At 40.0% G+C, this 18,885-nt stretch overlaps 2 protein-coding genes across 5 annotated transcripts in view; both read right to left on the minus strand.

Annotated features, from left to right (window-relative positions):
• Positions 1-3,143, minus strand: part of LOC116717480 (cadherin-related family member 5) — a 19,595-nt gene extending 16,452 nt beyond the window's left edge. Inside the window, exons 1-2 of one of the 2 annotated variants that reach the window (XM_032558904.1) lie at positions 2,915-3,143; positions 2,691-2,816 (exon numbers count right to left, since the gene is read on the minus strand). The gene's annotated coding sequence lies outside the window, so the exon portion shown is untranslated. The remainder of the gene's footprint in view (positions 1-2,690; positions 2,817-2,914) is intronic. The other variant, XM_032558905.1, reaches the window with a different exon arrangement.
• Positions 2,861-18,885, minus strand: mdc1 (mediator of DNA damage checkpoint 1). 3 transcript variants are annotated; one of them, XR_004338748.1, is made up of 13 exons: positions 18,703-18,885; positions 18,069-18,203; positions 16,495-17,049; positions 16,356-16,419; positions 13,925-15,033; positions 13,587-13,646; positions 9,269-12,915; positions 8,349-8,480; positions 7,389-7,571; positions 7,176-7,301; positions 5,564-5,674; positions 5,003-5,475; positions 2,861-2,871 (listed from the first exon to the last, which is right to left on the minus strand). XR_004338748.1 is itself a non-coding variant. In XM_032558902.1 (12 exons), the coding sequence occupies exons 2-12, from the start codon at positions 18,199-18,201 to the stop codon at positions 5,272-5,274; spliced, it is 6,324 nt and encodes a 2,107-aa protein (XP_032414793.1). In that variant the 5' UTR covers positions 18,202-18,203; positions 18,703-18,885; the 3' UTR covers positions 4,584-5,271. The 3 variants fall into 3 exon arrangements, 2 of the variants coding, with proteins under 2 accessions (XP_032414793.1, XP_032414794.1); XM_032558902.1 differs by lacking the exon at positions 2,861-2,871 and having other exon boundaries at positions 4,584-5,475; XM_032558903.1 differs by lacking the exons at positions 2,861-2,871; positions 13,587-13,646 and having other exon boundaries at positions 4,584-5,475.

Below are 18,885 nucleotides of genomic sequence, written 5' to 3' on the forward strand. Positions count from 1 at the left end.
CCCAACCGAGTACAAACATATCGACACAGAAATACAGGTGATGTAGTGGCTATGAATATGGAGCATATGACTGGAAGGTGTAACCAAAAAATTGACAAAAAAAAAAGCAGTCGCACTAATTTGTATCTACATTTTATACCTTTACAATGTCATTTTTTGCTTGTATAACTAAATATATGCATATATATTATATATTCTTGCATCATGGCTCACTGTCTTGGGTAGGATGTTCTGCTGGGTGACGCAAGTCCTTGTCAAAATAAAAACCAACAAAATATTGACTAAGGCTCAGTTTGTCAATTCATACCCTCAGTGCAGAACTGCAGATTACAATTTTATTCCTGTAAGCAAATCGTTGTGTGACTGTTTACTTATTACTTTATTTTTCAATGTAGTTAAGAATTTCATGAGTTATGGAGATTAAAAACTTTCATTAAACCTGATATACAATTTAATTTAAGTGTATATCTTTCTAGGAACACCTGTTTTTGTTACTAATCCTTCTTTGATGAAGTTAATTTGTATGAAACATGGCAGATTATGACCCCTGATCAAACCAAATCATCTCTTTGCGATCCTCATGTATTGATAAAGGTGGTAGAATACAATGACACAATTCAGTCGACGGGAAATAAGCAGCTGTCAGCATTTGACTTTGTCTTGTGTAAAAGGTGCAGACTGTTATTATGAGCTCATGATTTTAAGCCTGACTTGTAACAATGTCTGAGGCTCTTATTTTGAAGTTACAAAGGAAGTAGCTCCTAAAGTGCTCCGTTGTCTTGACAAAGGCTAACAGTGCTCGTTGGGCTGCTAACCCATCAAAGTTGTTACAACAGCTCTAAAGAAGTCTCCACACCTTTTAATTAGGCAAAAATTTTATAAATTTTATATTCAAGGCTAAAAAAAACTTAATTGTGAGACAGACAAGCAAGAGACAAATGATTTTTAAACACATAGACAACGCATTAACGGCTAGAGCTAAAGTCAGCATCTGACTCTTGTCAGAGCTAATCTTAAAAGGTGAATAATTAGAAATACTTTTTTCTATACGTGAAAACAAAACACTGGCTTTTTTGTACTTTTCTTACATTAGCAGCATCTATTGAGGCAAGCACGAAAACCCCAGTATATGGACAAATCTGGAATTTTATATTCTGCATTGATTCTTTCTACATGTGAAAACAAAAAAAAAAATTCTCTTCTCATTAATTAGGTGTCTAATAATTATGACTTAGATAATAAATATGATTTAACATATACAATATCTATCTATCTGTATAGAAACATAAAAGATGTGTGTATATATATATATATATATATATATATATATATATATATATATATAGCTACTGTATATACACACATGCTGACACACCACTCAGAAACCTATTATTCGGTTTATTTGGGATAAATAAAGTATTTTTGAATTGAATTTGAATTTACTTTTGAATTTTCTATCATTTGTACTCTGTTTAAATCCTTACATTTTCATTGTTTCCTCCAACAGCCTCTATTTTCTTTTGCATATCTGAGTATTAGTTTTCCATCCTCTTTCTCTTTCATAAATCTCCTCCCCTCAATATGGCCGTCTTCATTTATAAATATCCCACTTTTCTTAAGTTTCTCCCTGATTCTCCATCCCTCTCTCTTTATCAAGTCTCTTTAATCCACTCCTCCTCCTCATCATCATCATGATCTTCTACAATCCAAACCAGTGAATCCCACTCAGAAATCAAGGCCTGCTCCTGTGTTTTCCTCTCGCTGCTCGCTGAACGGAGACAGACATGTCTTTGTCCCCCCGGCCTTCAGTGACTGCAGATGTGTGGGAGCCTACAAAGCAAACCCTGTGCCTTCGTCATTTCTTCTTCGTTTTCACTTTGCTGCTTTTGTAAAAGAGTTGGAGGACATGAGGTCAAGTGCAACTATGATGTGCAGGGCTACTCTAAGTCAGCTCGGATGCATCTAGTGCTCATTTATAAGTTATGAGGAACCAAAAAAAGAGGAATAAAGGCTTCGTTATATAAGGAAGAAATGATTAATATTTGCAACAAACTCAAGATTTTCAGAAACAACTCCTCTCGCACAGGGCAGAAAAACCTGAAATAACTATACTGCCAGGACAAATTTCTAATTTCCAACATTTATCTCTCAGAAGAAGCCTGTAGCTGCTGATAACCTATTTCCTTCAGCTGCAGTGAACTAAAGGATCAGACATGTTTCCACCATATTGCTTGCACCTGTCAGCTCCATTAAAATCAGAGGACATGAGGGACGGGAGCGAGGGGATGGGTCGGAGATACATGCAGGAATAATAAACAGAAAAACAGAATATCTTTATATGTATAAGCCTAAAGTAAGACTGCATACAACAAATTCACGTTATAAGAAATTGCTTTGAACCATTAAGGTCTCATTAAGCAGGATGAGAAAGCTCCAGGCCAGAACCTACAAGATTAATCTCAGAAAAATTACATTATATGACACCAGAGAAAAAATAAGTAAAACGAATATATCAAATAGAATCTAAATGACTATATATTTGAATTTTTAAAATATATTTAAATACATATTTGGCATAATGATTTTTTAAAATATATATATAAAGACATTTCTGCATCCATATGCATATTTTCAGATATATTTATAGCTCTTAAACTATAATTATGTCTCTCCTGCAGCCGGTTCCATACCTGGATGGTTTAAAAAGAGCTGAAGATCATTTCACACCTTTCCTCTCCGGTGATAAACCTGCATGGCAGCTCAAAGTGTGGATCGGTCACATCCGAGTCGGGACAGCTCATCCAACAGAAAAAACCCTGCAAAATTTAACCCGTCCCGCTCCAGACACATTTGTAGGATGCACACACACTCCTCGGCTCATGCAGGAAGGATAAAAAAGCCATAACCCGCCTACCTCGCTCTCCCGCCGGCCGGTCAGGGATGCAGTCCGGCTGATGCTGATGTAAGGACGCCTTTCAGAGGTGATTCTCTGCAGGAATGCTTGCCTGCTCGCCCTCCCTTCCTGCCTCCTCTGAGGAGCTGCACTTCACGACTCGGGCACCAACATTTGGAAGACGATCAGAATATGTCGGGCTCCGCTCTCGGAACCACTCGACTCGACTTCGGGAAACACCGGGGCCACGGCGTCCAGAACTACACAGATTAAAATCTGTGTTAGTTTAAACCATCTGCTACTTTGGCGACATTATTTACGTCAGAATAATATTTGAAATATATTTTCTTCATTGTTTCTGTAGAATAATCCCTTCTGTTATAGCTTTTATTTCGTAAAAATAAGATCATCTTTTATTGGTCCCATTTTATTAATGCCAGGTCAGGGGTGTCCAAAGTGCGGTGCGCGGGCAATTTGCGGCCCTTGATTTTGTGTGTTTCACACTGCAATTCACAAACAGTTCATGCTGAAAGACACTATCGAGATGTTTTCACTAACAAATCAAAAATATTTATTAAAAAGGACAAAATTAGGCTGCGACAGACTGGCGACCTGCCCAGGGTGACCCCGCCTCTCGCCCGAAAGTTAGCTGGAGATAGGCACCAGGACCCCTCCTGACCCCACTAGGGACAAGGGTGTTAGAAAATGGATGGAAGGATGGATGGAAGAAGTTAGGTACAACTCAAAGCATTTATAAGTTTTCACATCCATGCTATTATTTGCAGGTTTTCTCATTCAAATAAATTCTTGCTGCAATTTGCAGTTTTTTAGATTTCTTGAAAATAGACTGTTGGTTTTCAATGCAGAAATAGTTGCCCATTTCCTTGAATTTCAGTATGCTATTTTTAATAACTGTATAGTATTACTTCCCCTATATTTAAATTTGTCCTTACTGTTTTCTTTTTTGTTGTTTTTGCTGTTTACCTGTAACTTCCTGCTGGCATACCTGACATTCCAATGGTGGGACAATAAAAAATATTTCCATTCTATGTTTGACACAGTTTTTATGTTTTGGAGCTCCAATTATTTACAAATCCTTTCAAAAAAACTATTTTTTTTGTTAGTTTCAATAAAATATTACATGTTCAGATTATCGTTGAGCAGGAAAAAATAATGAAAAAGTAAAAATACATATTCTGACATCCACAAGTTTTTTTTTAAACTTGTAGAGTTTGGAATCTCTGGCAAAATGTTTGGACACCACCAAGATAGGGTATTATTTAAATTTAATAATATTTTGTTAAATTATAAAGTCAACTATTATATGTGCCATGGACAAGATGGTTGAATCATAAATATTTGATTGCATTTTATGAGACTATTATTAAGATATTATATCATAAATATGATGTAGGGGTCTCCTCATAACTACCAGCTAGATATCTCTTTATTGAGACATAAAAATGTTAAAAAGTCAAAGTAATAAACTTTCAAAGTCATAATTTGATTTAGCTGTTAAAATTATGGCTTAGAGAGATTCAAGTACAACTGCCAGAAGGTTTTTATACTTTGTTTTTGAAATATTCCTAACAAACCATCAAAACAAGAGGCACATTGTAAGCAAAATGAATTTGAGATCATTAAGATACTTATGCAAACAACGTATAGCGAGAAGATTAAATACAAACAATTGCAACATATACAAAACCTTTAATGATTTCATGATTTGACACAATCTCTGTCAAGTCCCATGTGAGGCACAAATAACAAGCTTTTGTTTTCAATTTAAAAGGCCACTTACAGCAAAAACCCAGAAAGAGTTTCACATGTAGTGAAGGTGTGTGATGGGCCAACAGGATGAAATGTTGCTGCTGCAGCATCATAGCTAGGAGGAAATCATGGTGTGCATCTCTCCCTGAAGGCGATGAGATTGAATGACGCCTTAATGGAGTGGAGCTGCTTAATGGAGACAGGAGCACTAGACACAGTGGTGAGCACATGATCATCTGACGTATAAAAGGCACTACACACGTTTTATCAGCACAGGAAACAAGCTTGTTGTACCTACAGACATCTGGAGCAGATGGATTTCAATAAAGAGCCTTCAACACACACACACACACACACACGATTCAAACATAAACTTCATGGCGGAAACTAATCTGCTTCATGAGTCCAGCCTCTAGGGACACGTTCTAAATGTTGTACGCAAACAGAAAACAAACACTATCACCTGATGCAAAAACAACGTACCTAGAAAATTTGTTTGCATTTGATGGTAAGTACATTCCTAACTTTTCACGCAGACAGAAAGTCTGTCATTTAATCTCAAAGAGCTCCAAACAAACCCAAACATTTTCTCAGTGAGATATTGTGCGCTAAGTCTTCTTTCGGCCTCTTCCTCTACCCTCAGCAGGATGCGGGTTGGTGGCACAGGGAGAAAGTGCATGAGTCTGCAAATCGACTCTCTGCTGAAGGATTCCTGTGAGAATAAACTCAGCAGTGACGACAGGCAGAGACGCAGACACGGCGGGGCCACACAGCCGCAGGTCCTCCTCACAGGAAATCACTACGGTCCGAGGCTGAGAGATGGAGAGTCGGGGGACAGAGGAGCGGTGAGTCAGAATAACGACACAAGACAACATCTACAGCTCTGGACTCGTCTGGCACCTTGTGAGCCGCGGGCATCTTTTTCAGGAAGGTAGCGCCGCTGCAGGTGATGATGTCTTTCATGTGAACCGGTTCTGGCTGTACCGACTTTGTGACGTGGATCTCATATCCCTGAAACAAACAAGCAAAGTGATACGTTGCGCATTCTTGTAAGCAAATACAGAAGGATTAGTCTATTCTTATTTAGGTTCTGTAACAGAGAATGAGAAAATCGATAAAAAAGCTCTTGGCAACAGAGTTTGGTGAGGTGTACACCCTAATTTTAGCTTGGCATAAGCATTTCTTTGTTGTTTCCAGCTCTCATCTTACCACGGTGATGAAACTCTACATGAAACATAATAAGAACACAAACAGCAAATGTCAAATTAATTCACACCGGTTCCTGAAACTCCACCTGAAACACAGTGGCTTGCAAAAATATCCACAAACCTCCAACGGTTTCACATTTTCTCACGTTACAATCAAAAACCAAGGATGTCATCTGACATCAGAAAGAAAAACTGCTTAATTGTAAAATGGAAGGGGAAAAAAAGATTTGGTTTCTAGACGTTTGTTTACAAATAAAAGTCTGAAAAATGCGTGCACTTGCATTCGGCCACCTGAGTCGATGCTTTGTAAAAACTAATTTCTCTGCAGGTCACTTTGGTCTCAACCAGATTTCCACATCCATTTGTCTCTGCAAATTGAAGTAAAAGATTAATAGGATTCATCGTGATGAATCGATTATTGAAATAATTTAATAATCCATTAATTGTAAAGTGGAGTACACAGAGTGAAAAAAGGCCATTTTGCAGAGTAGTAATTGAGCAAAACTGTAACAAATATATATGTATTTTGCATTTAAGATAAAAACTTTTTTGTCTGTATATATGTTTTCCTCAAAACTCTGTAAGCAGAATAGTCTTAATCTGGTTCAAATTAATTAAAGAAATGCTATATTATTGAACTTAAGGCAATAAAATCTTCTTTATTTCCATTTAAAAACAGAATTGAATTATTATTTTATTGTATTTAAGTCTGGACTTTGACTACACCATTTTTATCATGAGCTTGTTCTGATCTAAACAGTCCTGTGAACTGAATGTTTATGGTTATTGTTCTGCTGGAAGGAGAAACTAACAATATTTTCTAACAAATGTCTAAGTTTACTTGGATTTATGCTGACAATACATTCATTTATGCTTTTTAGTGTAAAAGGGAATAATAATTGTCAGATTTTCTCTCCTGCTCATAATTTTTCCTTAAAGCATTTTGGAAAACAGTGAATCAAGTGGCTTCCATTAATACTTGTGAAGTGGACTGACAGGCAAACAATCCCAACAAAATACATCAAGGTTTGTGGTTGTAATTTGACAAGAGGTGGAAAAGTTCAAACGGGTATGAATACTTATGCACTGCACTGCAAACACTTTGCAAGGTGGCACACACACATCAACATCGGATGAGAACCAGGAATGACTCAAACATTTCTCCGTGTCTACGGTGAGTCAGTCTTTCTCACCAGCGCCGCTGCGCCGTCAGCTAAAGGAAATACCCGCTACACGCCACTGACACGCCGTCAACCACTCAGTCAGAGAATATAAGAGAAGAATTAAAGAGGATGAGGTAGTACCTGGAGGAGAGGCTGACTGCTGGCAGTCCTCAGAGACTCCTGCAGGGAGAAGCTGAACTTCTTCTCCTGCTCCAGATCTTTCACAATAAAATCAAGCGGAGAGAGGAAGCTCCCAGCTTTACCGCTCTGAAACCAAGAGAGGAGAATCTGAGTGGGACTGAGCCGACCTGAAAGAACAAGTCTGTGTTGCATTTAGCAGCTCCTGCTAATAACCTTTTCCAGCCACTGAGTGGTGACGACTGGGACACCTTTAGCCACAGCGCACAGGAATTTGACCGTCCTTCGCACTTTATCTGTCACGAGACAGTTCATGTCGGAGATACCTCTGGCCATGGCGCCTCCTAAACGAGCCAGAACCTGCTCTCCATCTTTATCCACCACTCCTGTGAACAGAACCTGAGAAAACAGCAACACAGCTTCACTTCACGGACAATAGACAGTTTTACTCATGAACTGAGATCTAAATCTATCTGGTAGCTGATTGAGCAAATATGGAAACATATGAGCCTAATTTCATTGTTATAACAGATTTTTTAAATTCTTCATTTGTCTGGTGAGTAGTGAGAAATGAGACCTTCACAAACCAAAAATAAATGTTAACACTCCCACTTTAAATAAAAGTTATAATACAAGTTTCCTTCCGAGATAAGAGAGTAGTCTCTGGAGGCAAAACACAACAAATCAGAAAAATACAAAATAGAGGATAAAGTAGTTAAAGAAAATAAAGAAGGTACAAATTATCAAGGAAATTCCAAAATATCACCGATCAACTCAGACATGGACACTTTCTGCTTCCTGTCCATTACTGTTTGTTGCTGCTTCATGTGATGTCATCAACTCAAATATGAATAAAACAGAAGTACAGTTTTTTAAAAACATATTTATAAGAGGTGAAAAAGTCACACACAGTTTTTATTGGTGTTAATTGTAATACAAAAATTACAATTAATTTGTTGCCACCTATCCACACCTTTACTATCCACTTTTTGCTCGAAATTCTGACTTTTTTAAATTTATTTCCAAGTCTGAAACTGAGAGTCAAGTCAGATTTTTTTCAGTGGCCCCAATCCTGAAAGATATAAATCTTTCATTTTAGGGCCTCAGAGGAAAGATTCATAGGCGCTCCAATATCCTGCCTATTTTATTTGTTGGGTAAAGGATAGAAACACAGACCTTGTAGGTTTGGCTCCTGGATCGTACTCGGCTAACTGTAGCTGGAGACGCAGAGGAGGAACGCGGCGTCTTAGCCACGGGGGAGGAGTTTGAGGAAACCCGCCGCTTCCGGGAAGGAGTCATGGCCGAGATCTGAGCGGGTTACAGAGGAGAAGAAGGAAGTAGGACAAGACAGGAGCTGAGCTCTAGTAATTTGTATAACACTTATATGAATACTTCTTATAATATTGGTCTTAATTATTGATCGTTTTGATTTTCTTCCAAGTTGTGAATTGATAATCTTCCTCTCTGATGTTTGACACAACATCAGATCAGATCAGTTCAGAACAACAGTGACAAAATGTAAGAAGAAAGTGTGGGCGACCATCAACTCACTGAATCCATTAGATACATGACAAAGTTGAGCAGAAGAAAAATATGTGCCATCATATAGATTACAGGTGTAAACCTGAGGTCCGTGGGCCAAATTCGGCCCACTATAGCTACTTAAGCGGCCCTCTAGATTCTACAGGGTAACACACTTTATTATAGTTGTATGCTTAAATAGTATTTTATCAGTCAAATCAAACCAGGTTTCATTTAACCAGGTTGACATTAGGTCAAATTACATCAGTCTAATGTTAAAACTGTTACATTTTAAGAAGTGGTAATCAAATGCAGAGAAATTTTAAGTTTGTTAACAGTTAGTTTCATGAATACATTCTCCCACATTCGGCCCTTTGAGGACATTCATAATTGTGATGTGGCCAGAAACAAAAACCACTTGGAAACCCATCTTACAGAAGGAAGTGCATTACATTACAGGAGTTGGAATGGCTGGTTCATGGAGCAAAATGCAGCTTTGAGTAAAGCTAAAAGCTTTGTTCTTATGTGCGCAGTAGACTATAAATCATATTTTTAAAGTGAAATAACAAAATCACCTCTGATTCAATCTCGTTTCCAGCCGGCTCCATGGAAGAACCAGACGTCTGAGTTTCCTGCAGCTCCTGGTTTTTATTTTTCTGGACCACGGTTGTTCGGCCCCTGGCTTTCTTCCCAGCAGCCCCCACCACCGCCTTCTTTCCATCTTTTACTTCCTGTGTAAAGAGCGACTCTTCATTCTTCTTCACCTGAGTGCTTGAGGCTCTGCTTGTTCTCCTGCCCTGTATCCCAACAGGAATCTCTTCCTGTTGCTCCTCTTTCCCTCCTGGTTCTGTTGATTTTTGGACTCTATCCACTTCAGATTTTTCCTCACTTGTTTTTACTTTTCTCTTGTTTCTGGTTTCGTCACCATCAGTCGCTGTGGGAGCCTCAGTTTCCTCTACAGGTTCGGTCTTTACAGTTTTTGCACCTCTGTCCCTCATGTTTCTCTTGGGCAGAGGGGATGTTAGATCAGCAGAAGTTTTTTCCTGATTTGACTGAAGGCCCTCATCATTTAAAACTAAAGCTTCAGAAGAATTGGCAGTGGCTCGCCGCTGCCCCCTACTGGTACCAGCAAGCTTAGGGTCTGCTTTTCTTTTCTCATCTTGCTGCAGAACCTCAGTGGCTTTCTGTTCATTTTCTTTAATCACAACATCGGGCTGAGACAAGGTCTTCCTCCCTCTTCCTTGTGGTCTTCCTCTGGAGACCTTAGAGCTCGCACTGACCGCCTGAGCTACAGAGTCTGGCTCCACTGCAGTCGCCGTCGTCGTCTTTCGGCGGCTGCTTCTCACAGCATCTGTCTGGGAGGCTTCGCTGCTCTTCTTCGCTCCTCTTCCTCTCCCTTTGTTCTCCAGGGTGTTGCTGTTGATGGAGGAGACCGACCGCTCTGAGCTGAAGGAGTTGGAGCGGGATCGGGTTCTCCTTGCTGGTACATCCTCGCTCAAGGCTTCACACACCGCTGTGGTTGTTCTTCTTGCCGCTCTTCGAACTCTTGCAGAACCTTTGGGGTTCTCCTCTTCGTTCTTGTCTTCTTGTGATTCTTTGGGTTGTTTTTCTTTCTCCAGTCTTGCAAGGTGTTCTTGGTCTGTCTTTGTTGTTTCCACACTTGTTCCCTTTTCTTCTTCTACTTCACTTCCTGATATCATCTCCTTTAATCTGGGTTTTCCTTTTGATTTTCCTTCCCTCTCATTGCGTCTCTCTGTCTCCACATGTTCTCTCTCTTCTTTGTCTCCTTCTTCCTTTATCTGGCTCTTTATTTCATCACTCCTTTGTATTTCATCATCATCCTGTTTCTTTGTACTTCTTCTCCCTCTGGTCCGTTGATTAGCCGCCTTCACCTCTTCATGATTGTTGTCATCCTTAGATTTGGTTTTTCCTCTCTGTCCTCTTGTGCTTGGTAATGGTTTATTTTCACTCTTCGTCTGTCTATTTTGACGTGAAGAACATTGTGCCTTCTCTTCCTCTTCTCCTAATCGAGTTTCCATTGAACTTGAAATGCTGGATACATCAAACACATCGGGTTTTTTTACAGTATTCGGTGGAGAGATTTCAGAAACTGTGACCGGATGCGTCTCTTCTTCAAGCTGAGATTTGGATGCCCCTTCATTCATCAGCTCTTTCTTCTCGTGTCTATCTGTTTCTTTTTCGTCTCCAAGTTTTCTGTCTCTTTGCTCCTTTATCTGGCTCTTGTTTTTGTCCTCATCTTGTTCTTGTTTTCTTGTAGTTCTCCCTCTTGTCTGTTGATTAACCACCTTCACTTCCTGCTGGTCGCTCTCATCCTTATTCTTTTTTTGTTCTCCTGTTTCTTCGGTACTTGGTGAAACTTTCGTCCCGTCAATTCTTCTCTGAGAGTCAGAAGCTGCGACAGGCTGCATGTTGTCCTCAAGATGAGGCTTGGATGTCCCTTCATTCATCAGCTCTTCCCTCTTGTGTATTTCTGGTTCTCCTCTGAGTTTCCCACCTTTTTGCTCCTTCATCTGATTCTCATTTTCTGCTCTCTTGTTTTTGTCCTCATCTTGTTCTTCCTGTTTTCTTGTAGTTCTTCTCTTTCTTGTTTTTTGATTAACCACCTTCACTTCCTGCTGATTGTTGTCATCCTTAGTCTTTGTTTGTTCTCCTGTTTCTTTGGTACTTGGTGAAACTTTCGTCTCATCGGTTTTTCTCTGAGATTCAGAAGCTGAGACCGGCTGCGTCTCCTCTTCCTCAAGATGAAGCCGTTTCTCCTTTCTTTTCCGTGGATATGTGACGGATTCATCGCCATCCCTTTTTCCATCCCTCCCTTTTGTCTGAACTTCAGCAGAAGGAACTCCAGCAGAGGTGAGAGGAAGAGCTTTTGACTCCCTTTCTGGTAGGACGTCTTCATCTTCACAATTTATCAGAGGCTGGGTCTGCTCATTTACAATGTGCAGCGGCTTCACTTTCCTTTTTTGGGTGGAGATAAAGTCTTGGCTGCTTTGTTCTTCCTCGCATGTAACCGAACGCTGACATTCAACTGCAGAGACTTGAGAACCAACGAGTGATTGTGTCTCGTCTTCCAGCTGCAGCGGCTTTGCTTTCCTTTTCCGCAGGCTTGGCATTGATTCAGAATCGTCGTTATCCTCACCTGGAGTCAAAGGCTGCGTTTCACCAGAGTCTGTGTGCTGCTGCGACTCCTCTTCATCAATATGAAGCTGCTTCGCTTTTCTTTTTCGTGGAAGAAGGATCTCGGAGTTATTTTCATAATCTCCACATGAGTCCATCGGCTCAGTTTCATCAGCGCTGACATGCAGGGGCTGGGTTTCAGCTAGCGACAAAACTGTATCAGTGTTTGGGTGTGTCTCCACTTTTGAAGGTCGCAGGGACCCCGCCGACAACTCTTCGTCGTCGCCGCTCTCCTCATTGTCGCTCAGACACACGGGTTGGGTTTCAGCGAGGCATAAGGCTGAAGAAGTCCGTGGATGTTTCAGCTCCTCTGCAGACTTCATGGACTCCGCTGACAACTCTTCATCGCCGCTCTCCTCGTTGTCACTTGTAAACATGGGCTGTGTTTCCGCTACTGATTCAGAATCGGTGACGTGCCTCTCCGTTCCATTCTTAACGGGTTCTAAGGAACAATCTGGCTCATTATCCTCCGCAGAAGAGAACATTGGCTGGGTTTCAGCCATAGCAAGTGCAGATGAAGCCACACTAGTCCTGGCAGAGTTTAGTCCCTCATCTTCATCTGAACCTTCATCATAAGGTTCTGGGATATAAGCCTGAGTTGCCTCCATAGTCAAGTCAACACAGGTTTCTTTTTTAGATATTTCTGAAGATCTGGGAGGCTCGACTTCGTACGGCTGCGTGGCCTCCAGGCTCGAGTCATTTTCTGCACTTTCCTCATAATCCTGAGTATCCTCCATGTTTACTCCATCATCGACTGTGGCGTAAGCTTGTGTGTTCTCCCTGACCTCGCCCTGCAGATGGCTGCTGTCAGACAGTCCCAGCTGGAAAGAATCATCTCTTTTGGACTGGTCCTCTTGTTTGACAGCAGAGGACTTAAGAATGGAGGCTCGGTTTGGATTCAAGCCTTTGTGGCAACTTCTTGTCTGAAGAATGAAAGATTGGGTCTCAGCCACAGCATAATCTTCATCTTCCTGACTGTCTGAGCAAGAAGTCATTAGTGCTGGTCTTAAGGAGGAAGGTACAGCATCTGCAGGAGCAAAGAAAAATAAATCTAAGCTTGTCACACATTTAAGAAAAAAAAAAGAATCTGAAAAATGTGGTGTGTAGGAATGCAAACAATTAATCTACTAATTATCGAATATTGGCTCATTAGATTAAAATTAGTTCCAAATGATTATCTACCAACATCCACTTAGAACTTCTTTGTGTTGTACTTTGGCTATCCAGCAGAGGGAGCCACTGATCATCCTTAAGTAGAATAAGTTGATACTGAAATAAAGATGGCAGGGCCATACTAGAACAGAAAAGAGAATCGGTTCAAACTCCGGTGTTTGACAAGCAATATGTTTTGAGGGGCAAGTTTGTTTTCTTAACCAAAATAATCTTATTTATTGTTTTGGTTGTTTTGTTTAAGTATTTTTGGATATTCAAAATGTCTTCCAGTTCCAGTGCCAAAGGTCCTTTTGAAATTAAAGTTTATTGATCTTTGACAGGGTGTACTCGCATTATGCTTTATCATTATTTTAGTTGAAAATTGTATCAAAATGGCAATCATCCTTTATCACAATTTCTAGGACAATTTATTGTCCAGCAAAATGTATTATTGTGACAAACCGACAAGTAACAGTGTCCATTGTTTATGTATAGTTACTAAATATTTCTGAAACAGGGTATATAAAATAAATGTGTTACACCCACATCTACGTGGATGTGAAATGGGGCTTGTGAAGGCCTGAGTTTCCATCTGTTCAACTTCTCCTGCAAAAAAAGGACAAAAAAGACAATTTTAATATTCTTTGAAACTTTTCATAACCTTAGGGAAATCTGTCTTATTAGGAGACTGAAATTGGCTTTAAATAATTTGCCTGGTAAAAAATAAATGCAAAAATCAATTTGGAAATTAATCTTCAGATTTCAAGATTAATCTCTGAGATATAAGAACTTCTTTCTGTGTGTTGCTGTAGTGTTAGTTGTGTTGTTTTCACTTGGAGTTTTAAACTTTATGATACTGCACCTGTTTATTTATGAAAGATTACCTGAAACATGAACAGGAGTAGAACAGTTCTGCCAAAGAAGGACCGGAAACTCTGCAGTATTTTCTCTCAACAGGTGGGGGATCTGCCCCTGCTCTTCCTCTCCAGGACTTGTCTCCACATCCTCCACATCTGTATCACTTTCCATCCTAAGGTCAGCTGGTTTGCCCTCATCTGCGGCTTGGGGAGCAACAGGTTCATCAACATCTGTGTCTGCATCAGATTCTGGTTCGGGAGCTCCTGCTGCTGCAGCAGATGACACAGGCAGGTCTGCTGCAGCAGCAGGGACAGAGAGGAGAGAGTCTTCTTCCAGGTCCGTATCACTTTCGGACAAAATATCCAAACCAGCTGCAGTCACCTCCTTATCACAGGTGTGACTGTCTGGATGCAGATTGTGAGGAGACAGAGGTTTATCAGATTTTTCACTGAGTGTTTTGGGATTTCCCCGTTTCCCAACCTCCTCTTCCTCATCCACATCTGTGTCGCTGTCCAAGTTGAAATCTACAGACTGTACTGAAGGGGCGGAGTCAGCGCTGTGCACACCCTGAGGTAACACAGCTTTGGATGTGACATTAGCATCATCATCATCATCCACATCAGTGTCACTGTCCACTGTGATGCCCTCAAGCTGAATACCAGTAGTAACAGAACATTTCGTTGCTTCATCAGTTGAAGGTGACGTTCTTGGAGCTTTATCTGAGACATCTTCATCAACATCAGTGTCACTGTCCATGTGTGACAGGACTGTGTTTGGGCATTGATCACTTTTCCCAGCAGGCACCTCCTCTTCCTCTTCCTCTTCTCCCTCCACATCCGTGTCACTGTCCAGGTTAAATTCAGGGACGGCGTCTCTGGAGACCTGTAGCGTCGACCTGAGTGATTCACTGCTTTCTGTAGGACTTTTATCGGCTTCCCTTTTCACATTATCTCCCCTTTCTTCTGAATACATCCCTCCTTCGGTTGCTCCTTCTCCTTCCTCCACACCATTTTCCGCAAACACAGGTGACTTGTTTTTCTCCAGGTCAATATCCGTCTTCTCCAAGCTGAAACTGATGCGCCTGCTTGACCCGTTTCTGCTGGAGGAGGATGGTGTGATGGGGCTTTCATCTTCACTGCAAAACAGCAAAAGACCAGACGACATTTAAGATCTGAAAGCAGCTACTGGCAGATTTTCTGTCAGTAACTCACACTTTCTGGTTTCTTTTCTGTTGGTACTACAGAGCCTTTCAAAAAGTGTTCATATGCCACAAACTTCCAGGTATTTTATTGGGATCTCATGGCAGCATCATGCTGTGGGGATTTTGTTTTGGAAAAGCTGAGTAGAGTTGTTGGGAAAACGGATGGAGCAAATCACAGAGCAATTCTAGAGGAGACTTTATCATTACCTAGAACCGAATTATTCCTGACAAATTGAAATTTTCCTAAAATCTTTAAATAATATTGAGCAACATTTACACACAAAATCAGACCTTTCTACAGCAAAATGTACCTTTAAGTGATTCATTAAACTTTGCCAATTATAGTACATGTTTTCAAAGCGTGCTGAGAGTAGACAAGAAAGCAAAAATCAACTGATTCCCCTAAAATTTGGAAACTATTACGTTTTAATTAGGCAAACATACAAGACACTTTTTAGTATTTCGATCTGCACTCATTTAGAGAACACTTTCTCACAAGAATGACTACTGTCTTTGTTCCACTAAAATAATGTTACGGTAGGTTGATTTTGAGCAGGAAAATCATTAGCATTATTATGTTTTGTTATCTTTCTTATATTAGTAGTTTTATATTACTAGTTGTCTTTTATTTTAAGGTTTAGTGTTCTCACCCCAGAGAGGAAGAACTTGTTAAACTGTGTGTAAGACATAACTAACCTTTCCTTGACCTCAAGCATGTTTTTTGCAGGTGCTTCTTTAGGAGAACTTCCTGAGATACTTCTTAGTTGTAAAATTGTCTGTGTGTAGAATTTAGTTTCTGTTTCCCTTGCTTGTTATCAGGGTAGCCCCCCTTTTTGTTAAGATCACTCTCCCACATCCAATTCACTTCCTTTCCCTGCTAATAAAAAGACAAGTTCTGCAGCAGAATGGCAGAACGCAAGGAGACCGGCTTGTAGGAGCTGATCCTCTGTGCCTTCTCAATTCTTGCAAGAATTTGGTTGAAAACTAAGTAACATTGTCTGTGGTTCTTTTTATATAGATTAAGAAAATACCTATCAAAAATCTCCAAATGTGGGGTGTTTTATTGGAAAAAATATATATAAACCACTGGTTTAAATAAAAGCAAACACTACTTTGTGTTCATGTCTTAAACAAAGTTCAGGTAAGATACACATATATTTGAGGTTGTAGTGTAATGTGTAATAAAATGTGTAAATGTTCAGTATAATATGCAGGTGTTAGAAATGAACTGTAAAAATTCAGATATAAAAACATACCTTTCAGAAATGACTTTGCTTTGAGGGCTTAAGAATGCAGAATTGTGGGAGTCTGAAGCAGACACTGAAATCAAAATCAACTGGTGAATAAAAATATAAACAGTGGTTGTGTTTATAAATTGCCAGAAATTTCACATACCAACATCCTTCTGTTTTCTGTTTCCTCTCCCTTCTCTTTCGCTCTCTGACTCAGAATCAGATTCTGGCACCAAGCTCCCTTGTGGCTGGACTGGAGTTTTCTCAAATGAGAGGCAACTGCCTGTGACAGGAATCCTCTTAGCTTTTGTGCCTCTACTGACACATTTCTTGCTTCCTGTGTCAACGTCGTCCCAATCTGACAATCTGGCGTTTGCTTCCGATTGTCTTGGTGTCTCCATGTCACCAAGGGAAGAAGGGGAGTCCATCCCGGAGCTCACATACCGACATGGGATGTCCCCCAAAACCAAGCTGTCGCCCTCATTGAGGGCATAGCGCACGTTAGGGGTCAGCTTTAGGCGTCCCTTACGTGTCCCATTCGTACTCTTTTGGTCCCAAACCAGGGCCTCCATGTCCACTTCATGGACACGGCCTCTTCTCCGGTGAACAGAGATGCTGATGGCAGCATGCTGCTTGGACACAGATGGTGCCAACAACTGTATTGTGCAAAAATTCGGGTCACGACCCAGGAAATTATGTCCCAGGAAGAGGGGCAACTCTAAGTGACAGAGACAAAATATATTATTGGAAAGACTTATGTAGTTAAGACAGACTATATATACAGACAAATTTGTGACTCTAGTAAAGATGTGAATAAAAAAAATTAAATTAATGAGTTGTTTATTACTCCTACACTGAAAAATTTAAGACAAAAATAAATCATTAATTCAGGGAAGATTTGTTCTCATCTTATTTCCAGAACTATATTTTAACATAAAGTTTGCTGGTATTTTAAGGAGATGAAGATGACATGGATTCAGGATCTTTTGGAGAGAAAAAGACCCAAAGCATCAAATATCCTCCATTGTATTAAGCAGGCATATGATGCTTTTCCAACTTTTATCCCTGATTTCATACCAGTTTGTGAAAAGATGAAATTCTCATGTGGACAAACAATATGGTCCTGTTTAAAGAACTGATTATCATTTACATAGCGTTTAATGGAGGTTATAGAGACTTGGTGACTACAAAATGCCACTTTTCTGAGTTTTAAGACCTCCTTTACCGTCTTCCTCACTGCTTGTAGTGGCAAGATACATATGAATCCTCTTCCAAATTTGCTGTGTTAACCTTTTTAATATTGCTCTGACTGTAGACTTCAGCAAACATATGCAAGTTGCCATTTCTTATGACATATGAAAATCAACACACACCTGCCTTACTTAAATGGCATGTTCTCTCCTCTTTCCAATTTTGTAAAGTGGCTCAGACAAATTACTCTAAGCCATGTCATATTTATCCGCCAACAGAACAGAAAATCATGGATTACTATTTAGAAGATCTGTGAAATGACAAACAATTTAAAATGTAGAAAATTTAAAGATCCCTTTCTACATGTGTCATAAATCAACAGCATACATGCTGTTGATTTTGTTAAAGATAATTAGTACTACAATCTTTTCTGTGTAACATCACGCTGCTACCGCTAAAGAATATGGTGTTTCAATGCGTTTTATGCACATTTTCCCCTAGCATAGCATACACTACAGGTAAAAATACCAGAGTAGGACACTTTACCTTTTTCAGGGATGTGTTTATTATTTAAGATGCACAGTTTGGCCAATGGCTTCCTGCTTTCATTTTGGATCTTCTCTTGGTCCTCCTCCTCTGACTCTAAGATCGAGTCACTGATCGCCTGAGTTGCATCCATTCCTGTTAAAGACCAAAGCAGGATGGCAATAAACTCTAAACAAAGACAATTTCCCCTTCTAAAGCCTGCTAATGTTAGCTTAGCAACATGCTTGCCTTCTGCAGGGCTACTGCATGAAACTGACTTTAGCCTTGGTGGCTAGGTCATTAGTAATCTGAGGCTAACAGACAGAGGCTTCACTGTGAGCATTTAGCTAGCTTTTTGTTGAAATCTTATATTCTTAATCAAATTCTATTTATAGGTCTGCTCTAGATAAGCCCAAGCAACACAGAAATAACTTTTATTAAGCGTATATAATTGTTTTTTAGTGTCGAAATCACAGCAATTACACTTCCGGTCAACGGTAAACCTGTTAGCCGTTAGTGAGTTCAAATGATAATATTCCAGTTAGCTTAGCGAGAATCTTTCTGATTATTATAGTAACTGTCCTTATTCTTTTCCAACAATGTTTACTACTTTGTGGCTAAAACTGGTCCCGTTTGGAAAGCACATGGCTGTTACCTTGAAATTAGAAAGGAAGCATCCGTCTGTTAACGACTGACTTTACAGCTCAGATGGGCTCATCTGCAGATCATTACCCTGGACGCGTTGCGTTTTAATATTCCGACAACCAGTGATGGGATCATGCTCTAGCACAGGCTTCCCGGAGTCTTGCTTTGCTCTGTGGACATAAACAAAATGTAA

The sequence above is a fragment of the Xiphophorus hellerii genome, chromosome 3, assembly GCF_003331165.1.
Source record: "Xiphophorus hellerii strain 12219 chromosome 3, Xiphophorus_hellerii-4.1, whole genome shotgun sequence".
NCBI lineage: Eukaryota > Metazoa > Chordata > Actinopteri > Cyprinodontiformes > Poeciliidae > Xiphophorus > Xiphophorus hellerii.

Excerpts from the sequence above, each read along its gene's own strand:
- mdc1 (XM_032558902.1), bottom strand. The coding sequence starts at position 18,201 with ATGGATGCAACTCAGGCGATCAGTGACTCGATCTTAGAGTCAGAGGAG. Across the intron at positions 15,034-16,355 it reads AGCAAAGTCATTTCTGAAAG|TGAAGATGAAAGCCCCATCA; the intron begins GTATGTTTTTAT and ends GCTGTTTTGCAG. Across the intron at positions 7,302-7,388 it reads CCACTCAGTGGCTGGAAAAG|AGCGGTAAAGCTGGGAGCTT; the intron begins GTTATTAGCAGG and ends TCTTGGTTTCAG.